The 11,284-nt window shown below is 37.6% G+C and overlaps 1 protein-coding gene across 2 annotated transcripts in view; it reads right to left on the reverse strand.

The window, feature by feature from the left end:
• The window catches only part of w (eye pigment precursor family transporter white), a 164,296-nt gene that overhangs the window by 31,001 nt on the left and 122,011 nt on the right, over positions 1-11,284 (reverse strand). For both annotated transcript variants that reach the window (XM_067101891.1, XM_067101892.1), the window contains exon 2: positions 2,245-2,401. In XM_067101891.1, the coding sequence (XP_066957992.1) occupies positions 2,245-2,401 (157 nt within the window). The remainder of the gene's footprint in view (positions 1-2,244; positions 2,402-11,284) is intronic.

The raw sequence follows: 11,284 nt of genomic DNA on the forward strand, positions 1-11,284 counted from the left end.
CGGATTCCACAATAAGCTGTAGGTCCCGTTGCTAGGTAACCAGTTGGTTCTTAGCCACGTAAAATAAGTCTAATCCTTCGGGCCAGCCCTAGGAGAGCTGTTAATCAGCTCAGTGGTCTGGTTAAACTAGTGTATACTTAACTTTATCTATTTATTGCGGAATCATTTGTTCTTTCGCTGTCACTTGGTCTGCTGACTGTCGACTTTCATAATGATCCATAAGTACTTGTCCTCAACCGCTGATGTTTATCGTAAATTTCATATAAGCGTGGACTTCTTTGCTTTTTTCATTGGTGGAATGCATTCACCGTGAAGAAATTCTTTTGTTCATTTGAATGCCTTCGCCTTCCAAGACGCTCTTAAAAAGTTGTAATATAACATGTAATATAATCAGTTGTTGATGTGTCGTTAAGGAAGGTGTTAAGGTCTTTCCACAAATATCTTCAGTGTGACAGATTTCTAGTCATGATATGAAACATCACCGGTTTAACATTATTTTGTTGTTGTCACGAGTGCGATAAGGCATGATTTGGCCGCTCAAAAGGTCATGAACCCACGGACTATTACTGTTAATGAAATGTAGATCATTCTTTGAAATATTGGCGATGAGTACGAGGAAACACGACTTTTACACTTGCTGATGAAAAATTGCAGTTTTGTATTTCTCAATAAATTTCACGTTAATATGTGAAATGGATTTCAGCCCTTATATAAATAGAATTCTTAATAAATTATTGCGTAGATTACAGTTATAACGTAATAATGAACCTTTACTTAACCTAAGGCTCTGAGAGCCTCAGCTGAGTCTCAGAAGCTCTTCTTTCTCCTTCATAGGTAGATTGTTCGGTTGCTAAGCATTGACTGACTGCCACGGTCACAGTTTGATACTGATGCTGATTCTCTGAGTGACCATGTATACATATGTCTGCGGGCGTCCATTTTTTTTTTTTTTTTTTTTTGCACCAGATTAGTGTAGTTTAAGCACCCCAAAATCATCATCCTTTACCTACTAGTATGAACTTCAGATATTACTTTTACGTTTGTCATCTCTCGCAGCTACTGTCCCATGCATCGGTTCTACTTCATGTCGTATAAATCTCAATCTTTTAGGACATATCTGCACTCGTACCAGGATTATACATGTGGTTCAGAATATGCTGCCAGATTGTAAGTAAACTGTGCTACTTCTGACCCGCGGCTCTGAATAACTGTGGCAGGTTATCGAATCCTTTTTTGATCTTTTTTAGAGTTTCTGTAATCCATCAAGTCTTGTTTGTTTATGTTATGACGTCAGAATAAATATGTCTACAGAGTGTACAATAGATGGAACTACTAGCGAGCGTTCTTTTTTTTTATGCGTGCACTATGCAAAATAAGCAACCTTTTTAATCTCATGATCTACAGTTTTAGTGGATAACAGATTAAACTATCTGTTGAATGTTTCTGATAATTAGAATATAAGTATTAAGAATTCTTAGAATATATGGCCTAGAACATTGTGTAAAATATACAATACTTAAGACTGGGTCTGAAACTCTTTTCTAGTATCTGTTGCTTTTCAAGTTTCTTTCCTTACTGTAGGGACAAATTTATATGCGAGTTGTTCCATGGTTATGGTCATCTTCCCTTCTATTTGGATAGTTCATGAACTATGTGAGTTCACAATTTCAGCCAGGTTGTCTGAATGCCAGGTTACAAAAATAATTAAAGATAGAAAGAAAAATAAGAATTAAATTTCATTAATATTTCTGAGATGACGGTTTGAAATCTTCACAGTAAACAACAACATTCCATTGTTCATAACTCCAGTTATTACTAGTTTATATAATTTTTAGAGTAAATCACGGCACAAATCAATCCATATTCCACCTCATAATTTATTGTTCTAATAACTGCAAATGTTTGTCCCCATTAGGTGGGCGTTATCCAGCAGATAAGTTTTATTCTGTTTTCCTCAGTCGATGGCAGATTGCTTCTGGAAGGCCAAGGCATTTGCTGGCTTTTCATCTCATGATATATAAAGTTAGCTAAACGAGGTTTCCTAACTGGATGTTTTGATTCCAGCTTTCATTTTTATTTGTTTTAAACTAATCTGTAGTATCTCAATAGCCTCTTGAAGATCAATGAAATATCCAGAACCGATGTTCAGCTCCACCAGAACTGTTACAGTTTTTAACAGGCAACTGGAAAACAGAAGTTGCGCAAGATAACGACTACATCGAGGTCCAGAACGTCGGTACTCACCATCTTTCAAGATGTGCTTCTCCTTCGACTGCCTCACTTTCCTCCTGAAGAAACCCGACCCGGACGCGACGTCTGGGTTGCTGTACACGTTGACATTGTGCCACGAGTAGGTGATTTGGTCATCCTCCCCGACAACCACTGAAGAGTCGCTTCCGCTCTGCAAAAGACCAGGGAGGAGGAATTACATGAGGCCTTTAATTAGTTGTATTTGGAGGGTTAAGAGAGAAAGTCTGTCATGAAGGCACCCGCGTGAGAACAGTCATTACAAGCCTAAGGAATAGAGGAGGGAATCCGTATATTCGGGATACCTGACGAGAGATTGTTGCATAATGGAGTTTGCAATCAGCAAGTGTTCTTGTAAGGGCGATATCGAGATGTTGCACGGGAGATCATAGAGATATTCGTCTATATAGGTCAACAAGAGACTAAAGCTGCATCAACAAGAGACTAAAGCTGTAGAGGCCTTCGTGATGAAAGAGTCATGTGGAGAAAGAAGAGAGTTGTGATTAAGGGCATGTGGAAAAAAGCAGTCTATCACGGGGTGCTTAACTTTATACGATCAACTGTTATAAACTAGTATAAACTATATCATTATAAATATTGCGTTTGATGAAATGAATGATTTATCAGTGCGCCAAATTCTCCCTGGCGAATTTCTCTTATGTCTATATTGAAATAATCCAAACTACGTATAAATGAATCCGTTGGTGGAAATAGAAAAATATGAAAGTTGGTAATTACAGTAGTATAATCATCCTCTTCTTCTAATTCAGGAGAAGGTAAGCGAGTGCACAGAGGCTTTCTCGTATAGAAAAAAGGTCGTAGATATATTAGCAAGTGAATGGTTGCAGGAGATTAGAGACAAAGGCACTAGTACTCGGAAAGTATCAATAGCCACAGACAGCAGTTACCTGCGTAACAGCAGTTACGTAAGTGGACTGAATCTTTAACGAAATAGAAATCGCGGTGTAAGATCAAACACCACACCTGGTGATTCTAAACGAAGCACGTGAAGGTATCTGTAGCTGCTCACATTTTGGTCACTGTTAGTTTGGACGGAGTCCAGAGGACCACATCAGGCATCCGCTCACATTTTGGTCACTGTTAGTTTGGACGGAGTCCAGAGGACCACATCAGGCATCCTGCTCATTCTCTCACCTCAACAACTGGGCCACCTTGGAGCAGGTGCTCGTGGTGCCATAAACCTGCTTAATCTAAACCAACTAACCAACCCCGCAAAGATCTCTCTCTCTCTCTCTCTCTCTCTCTCTCTCTCTCTCTCTCTCTCTCTCTCTCTCTCTCTTCCCCTTTCCTTTCTCTCTCAGCCTTTCTCTCTCTCACTCTCCCTTCCACTCACTCCTTCCTTCTTTTAACTTTCCTTTGTTCTCCCTCTCTCCTGCCCTTTCCTTTCCTGTTTCTGCTTCCATTTCCCTTCCCCTCCCTCTTCTTTTCCTTTTCTCTTTCCCTCTTTCATCTTCCCTTTCCTTCGCCCTCCCTATTTTTTTCCTTTTCTCGTTCCTGCTTTCTTCTTGCCTTTCCTCTACTCGGCGTCTCCCCTTCCAGCAGCCTCCTGCCCTCTCTTGTCCTCTTCACTTTTCCATCATTCTCCAATTCTTTCTACCCGTTTCTTCCCCATTTTCCTTGCCCTCCTTCTCCCCTGCCTTTTCCCTTCCCTCTTTTCCTCTTCCCTTTCCTTTGTCATCACTCTCCCTTCCTTTTCCCTCCCGCCCCTCCCTTCTTCCCGTCCCTTTTTCCACCGGCACCGACTGCTGATCTTGCCTCCCGGTTGTTCGTGTGCTGTGGCACTTACAAATGAATCAGCCTTGCCGCTCTCATCGTGCAATGAGACGTGGCGTTTTCTCTGCGGTTCCGTGACGTCAGCGAAAAGCCTCCCGCCCATTCGGTAGCAGTCGGTCTCTTAAAGGATTCCTAATGTTTGCGAAACTTACCTTCTAAATTATCAACAGTTTATAAACTGAATATCGGTTGTTCCATTAAACGGATCTCTCCTTGATATGAACCCGGTATGTGTCCACCTTTGCGGCGTGTTTAGCACAAGCCCGTTGGGGATGACCGTAAAAACATAAACAAAAGACTGTAAAGATAATGACCCCCAAGAAATATTAGTCATAGATATCGACCCCCGAACTTTGCTGGGGTCACTATCTAGGAAAGATCGCCCCCATTAAACTGCTATGCAATATAAGCCACAAATCTTGTCTAAATAGTCGTATGGAACATTAAATTCCAAAGTTTGCTTAGGCTGGCATATGTATGGTGTTTCCCTGATTGATTGTTTCATATAAACCTGTCTGATATTTGCAACTAAGAAATTTCTGGTTTTATTATGACATCATTCCGTGATGTCATAATAAAATAAATATAATGGTTTTAAACAAACCTTTTTCATGTCAAAAAAAAAACTTAACTCGTAGAAATTGTTTGAAAAAATGTTAGGTTACAGTGTTAGTTATACGGCGCAAGAATATGTTACCATAAAACATTAATAAGACTGAAGATTTTTGAGTGACATCGTTTAAGTGGTAACGCCTTTCATTGAAAAATACTCAGCTCAACAGACTCTTTTTCCTTTCTTTAACCGTGAGATTTTATATCAGTAATATTAATGCAGTACGTTCATGGACGAAATCAGTTATCCTTTGTGATAGAAATATGTCATAATTTAAGTTTCTTTTTTTTAATTTGTGTTGCCAAATGCTCAGTAACATTCGTGAGTATTATTTCTTTTACAGCTCAGAACTAGAAAATCCCAACATGGCCGTTCATTATTGGATGTTTCAATGAGTTAAAGAAAATAGTTTACACGGGGAATAAAAGGAATTGACTCTGCTTTCATTTCCATTTAGAAAAAAATCCTGTTCGTAACAATTATTTTGGTAAAGTGAATCGTATAAATAGTCAATGCAGATCATGTTTCCGAAGATTGCGCAAGAATTCATTCTCTTGTCAACAAGCGCAGTCTCGCGTCTAAACCCAAGTGACGAAATAGCATGACGGTGGAGTCTATTCTGACACGTCTGTACGTCGTCGACGCCCATTCGGAACATGTGCGCAACTTAACGCGCACTATCATGCTCGTACCAAATAATGAGCTTTGATACTTGAACTTCATAATGGTTACTAATTTTATCGCTGATCCTCATTCACGAACGAATCCAGGCTGTGAACTGGCCAGTCACGGCCCAACTATCATTCGAGTACACAATCCTGGCCTGTAAATCGTTCCTCGTCATGTGAGCTGAGAATAATGAAATCCGAATATCTTTCTTTGTTCATTTGTTCCCTTACATTAAAACCGGTTTCAGCGCATGATGTCTCGCTGATGGAGACGTTCGTAAGTGCGCACCGTTGGTTTTAGAAGTTACAAGTCTTCCGTCTGGTCTCTTCGGAAGGATCACATTACTCTTTCACTAATATTACATCATCACTCATTCTTTTGCAGTGGTTACTGAAATTCTCTTTTTTTTTTCTTCTTTTTTTTTTGCCTGTTCTCCGGAGCTCTGACATCAGCGTTTTAACATTTTGTTTGCCATGGCTAAAAGTATTCATTTCAAACTGCATTCCATTTCCTTCAAATACGTGGTCTTTACGCCTTCCCCTTATAATTTGAGGTTACGCCCGTTTTTCTTCAGTTGGATTGTATGTATGTGTGTGTTGTGTGTGTGTGTGTGTGTGTGTGTGTGTGTGTGTGCGTGCCCGCGCCCGCCCAACTTGAGAGGCTCATAGAGGGGTCACTGATTGTCATACGCTTCCTTCCATCTCGGATTGCATAATTATTCTCTTCGTCCTCGCCAAGATCGAATTGCGTGCCCCCTCAGATATCAAGTGCCCTACGCCTTGTTGCATAAAACAGTATTCATCCTCATGTTATACCACTGGAGTTTTCTCAAGGATTATTCTTAAGAAATCATCATTTCTCATTTGGACAGCAATATCACATTTACTTTAATAATTAAAGAGGCAATTTTGTTTTATTTTATCTAGTGTTAGGAAATTTATGCTGCGATCGTACATGTATTAAAACTAATAATTTCTGGTTGATAACTACATTATCACAAGGCATGCAACCTAGTGGTTTGTAAATATTACGGCAATTTCCTTCCAGTTTTTCTTAATTGTTGATAGTTATGCATAATTTCTCTTCGATCTTGTTGGAGAAGCAAGTCGTATAGTTGGAACAGGCTCTTTACTATAGGGGAAAAGTCTGTAAACTGTCATTCCTGTTACTTATTTCTTCTTCTTTAAAGCATCAGACTGAATAAAATACCTTTTTAAGATAGTAATAGTACTGTATATAACGTGAACAATTTTTCAGCTTTTTGCTAAAAATCTCCGTAATTTTTTTTTTTATCAGTTTGATGCATCTGAAGGCGTAAGGCAGTATGTCTTTGTCAGCTGAAGTTACGCATTGTGTGTTTTACAGGAAAAACGCGACTGTTATTTCGATGTGCAAAGGCGGAACTGGAACAGATGAGGCTGATGTCGTCTCAGAAGGTTTCTCTCGTATTTTGGCATTCAGTGCGTCACCATCTTCGACGTCTCTTCGCACACTCCCAAAAATCAGTTTAGATGGCTGTTAAGACGCAACAAAAATGACTGCAGTTTTCACATGCAAGACAAATATGTTTATGCACATGTATGTACAACACACACACATACACACAAACACACGCTACATATATATATATATATATACAGTATATTATATTATATATATATATATATATATGTATATATATATAAATGTATATCTACTATATATATAAATATATGTATATGTATACATAATAAACTTGATCACTTGCACAATTACTTTGTGCATCAATACAATTAATAAGAGGACCTAGGTGATGAAAACAGGCAGTCCTTTCGTGTTCCAGTATATATATAATATATGTATATATACATATAAATATGTATATATATATTTATATATAAATATATATATATATATATATATATATATATATTATATATATATATATATATATATATATATATATATATATATATATATATATATGGTCACAGTACGTGCACATAGCATGCTAAATTCCTTTCAAGTGCAAGTTATTCCCAGACTAAAGTAAATTCAGTATTAGTGGGGATTGTGGCTTGATATTTGAATGTACAAAAACGCCATTCGTAACATCAGTGACAAGCTATCATAAACGTACTCACACATTCACAGGCGGGCATTCTGATACTCAGGATGTGGGTGGTGTCAGAACCTTGCCTCAGGCGTCAGACTTTCTCTCTCTCTCTATATATATATATATATATATATATATATATATATATATATATATATATATATATATAGAGAGAGAGAGAGAGAGAGAGAGAGAGAGAGAGAGAGAGAGAGAGAGAGACAGACAGACAGACAGACAGACAGAGATGTATATGTATAAATGAGTGTGTGTGTGTGTGTGTGTTTATGTTTGGGACACGAAATAATAGCTATTTCTTTTACTGAAACTTCATACGAAAAATGGGATTTTCTTTGCAAATACGTATCAATGTAAGTCAGGACAATCATTGACTTTTGGCCAGTTGCAAAGACAACAGGAGTTTCCAGTGTGGTTGTGTCTGAACTTTCTAATTTCACTTCAGTGGAAACACTACAATGGCGCGGATTAGCCACAGGGTTGCTACTGAGTGAAAAACATCAAAGCCGAAAAGTAAAGAAACGAGTAAAAAATGCGCCGAATTTCTTCGGAGCAATCGCGTTTTCTGTACAGCGTATAATGCTGTATGAAACTCTTACCCATGGCCCATGAAACTCTCAGCCGCGGCCTATGAAACTCAACCACGATCGGGTGGTGGCATGTGTTGTTGGTACAAATAGCGGTGCCAGAAGTAAGATATGGCTAACTTTAACCTTAAATGAAATAGAAACTTCTGAGGCTAGAGGGCTACAAGTTGGTATGTTTGATGATTGGAGGGTGGATGACCAACATACCAATTTGCAGCCCTCTAGCTCAGTAGTTCTAAAATCTGAGGGCGGACAGAAAAAGTGCGGGCGGACAGACAAATAGCCATCTCAATAGTTCTCTTGTACGGAAAACTAAAATGGTGAGTGCTTTCAGAAAATGAAGTATACTCTCCCAGACAGACTTATTTCTGATGAAGCAATATGACCGTCTTAAATGAAAATGAAGAAAAGACCTTATTGCCATAGAGTCTTCGTGGATCTGTTAAAATAACCTGTCCTTTGGACCTCATAATATGTCAAAGAACATTTCAAGAGGGGAACAAGAGAAAAGCCTTCCAATAAAATGAAGGCTGGTGACAATTTACAAACCTATCTAAGACTTGACAATCAAGTTTTGAAAAAATCCAGTAACTCTAGGAATCTGCGAAAGGGTCTTTAATGACTGCGGCTGGAAGGTCTTCACGATGCATCTGTTGCTGTGCAAACGTCGTCCTTTTCTCCGTTTAAAACGAACGAGGTGGATTGTGGGGAGGAGCATTATACGTTGACAATGAACTGTCTGGTGTCCTTGTTAGGGAAAGCTCACTGAAGACCACTCGGACTCGCTGAATTTGTTAAATATTAGACCAAGGGCAACGTAGGAAGATGTCTTGTTAACAACAACCGCTGGTTTTTGACTGAATGGAAAGGCCCAATGGGTCCTAACAAACCCTAAGAATTTTTATACTAAAAACCGTAAATTTGTTTTTTTGTAACTAAAATACATTATATATCTTGCTTCTCTTAACATGGCGTTATTTCTAACAAAGGAGAGAGAGAGAGAGAGAGAGAGAGAGAGAGAGAGAGAGAGAGAGAGAGAGAGAGAGAGCATGCACATTATACTTTACTGTTTCAGTGACAAAGGAAAGGCTGCGTATACTTCCTTCTGACTGGCCCCTTTTCTTAGTCCGGGACTAAAACGACTTGATCTTCCAAACAGAATTAAGACTCTTGGTTCTCCTCTTTTAAGCGTTATTGATAGCACAACCCATTTCCAGTTTCTCGTTCTAGTTTTCATTCACCATTCACCCGTAACCCAGCACCTGTCAATAGGAAGACACCAGCTAAGGGCACTTATTTCCAGTAGATTATGATAAAGCATTCTCCACATAATCGTTGCTGTTCTTACCAGTTTCACTTACATGTATGACAGGACTACTGATACATCTACAGGCTCTGTTTTGAATACTCGTTGTTAGTTCCCTAATTCGTTAATAACTTGCCCATTCGGTCCAAGAACCAGTGATTAAAAAAAAATGGTTCTTCAGTTTGAAATATGAACACAAACGTTTGTATGGAACAGGAGTCACCAGAGCTGGTTTTCCAAGTAGTGTACTTGCATATCAATTAAATGAATTAGATACCATTACACGGTTTTAATTGGTTTCCCAGGCAAATGAAAAAAGAGCAAAATAATTACTGAAGCGTGACCGTCAACAGCACCACAGCCCAAGATACAACGTAATAATGCAGAGAGAGAGAGCACTGTTGTAGGTAGTCGGGAGAAAGGTCAAATACGCGCTGGAATTAATTGTAGCGTGAACATTACATTAACTATAGTTTCGATTAAAGATCCTCTAGAATAATCTGCCTGTAAGCAACAGCTAAGCTAGAGGGAGTGTATGAAGAACTGAACGGATTATACGGAAAATATAGAATAATGAGACACAATATATCACATGGAACACAAAGTAGACGTGGATTTCAAAAATTACTCATTATAACAGATTTTAGTGCAACTGGCAATTAAAAGGTAGAATAACTTTAAATCCTTAAGCAGTTTGAACCCGCACGCAAGAGATATACAAGTTACAACCGAACGGCACTGCTGACCACGCCACTGCCTTTCTATATATATATATATATATATATATATATATATATATATATATATATATATATATATATATATATATATATATATATATATATATATATATTATATTTATTATATATATATATTATATATATATATTATATATATATCACACATATATTATATATATGTACGTATGTATGAATGAATTGTACCTCACTTGTTGGCCGTGTGGTTAAAATCGCACCACTGTAGTCCTGAGTTCTTGTCTTCCGTGGTTCGAGCCCACGAGACGACGAACTTATTATCAACTAAAAAATTCCCTTTCGGGTAACATATGTGAAAATATATTATTTCGAGGTAGAGCGAATTGGATATTAAAGGACGTTTGTAGCGTAATGCTTATATATATATATATATATATATATATATATATATATATATATATATATATATATATATATATATATATATATACATGTGTATATATACAGGTATATACACCTAAATTTCTCGAGTTCTCCTCGCTGCTTTGTAGTTTGTACTGCCTTCATACATCTCAATCAAAAGCAAACTGCCCCTCATCATCACGGTGTAGATGAATTTGTTCCGGCTTCTGTAGAGGTACAGTGAGTCCACGGTGAAATTAATGCCTTAATGTTCTTTCGTAGATCAAGAATTAAATTAGGAAATCGGTTCTCATCGACACCAGTACGAAACTTGGTGTAAAAAAGATAAAAACATTAAAAAGATTAGAAAAACATTAAGAAAGAAGTATGACAAGTACGCCATGACCAGGACAGAAGTACTTACATGAGGCCACATAATAAGAAATAAACACGGCATATATATATATATATATATATATATATATATATATATATATATATATATATATATATATATATATATATATATATATATATATATATATATATATATATATTATATATACATTTGTCACGTACACCGGAACATTTTTAAATTCCAAATATTAGGCGACAAATTTCGTTTGTTATCTAGTTAAGTACACCTCGGGAATAACTCACACCCAAAGGGAGTTATAAGTGTTATGTGCTTCATCACCAGTGGGATTCGAACTGCCGCCTGGTTAGGAAACAAACAAAGGCACTTTCGCCGTTTCCCAAACAGGCGGCAGTTCGAATCCGACTGTTGATGAAGTACTTATCACTTATAACTCACCCCGGGTGTAAGTTATTACCGAGCTA

Source organism: Macrobrachium rosenbergii, chromosome 58 (assembly GCF_040412425.1).
Source record: "Macrobrachium rosenbergii isolate ZJJX-2024 chromosome 58, ASM4041242v1, whole genome shotgun sequence".
Lineage (NCBI taxonomy): Eukaryota > Metazoa > Arthropoda > Malacostraca > Decapoda > Palaemonidae > Macrobrachium > Macrobrachium rosenbergii.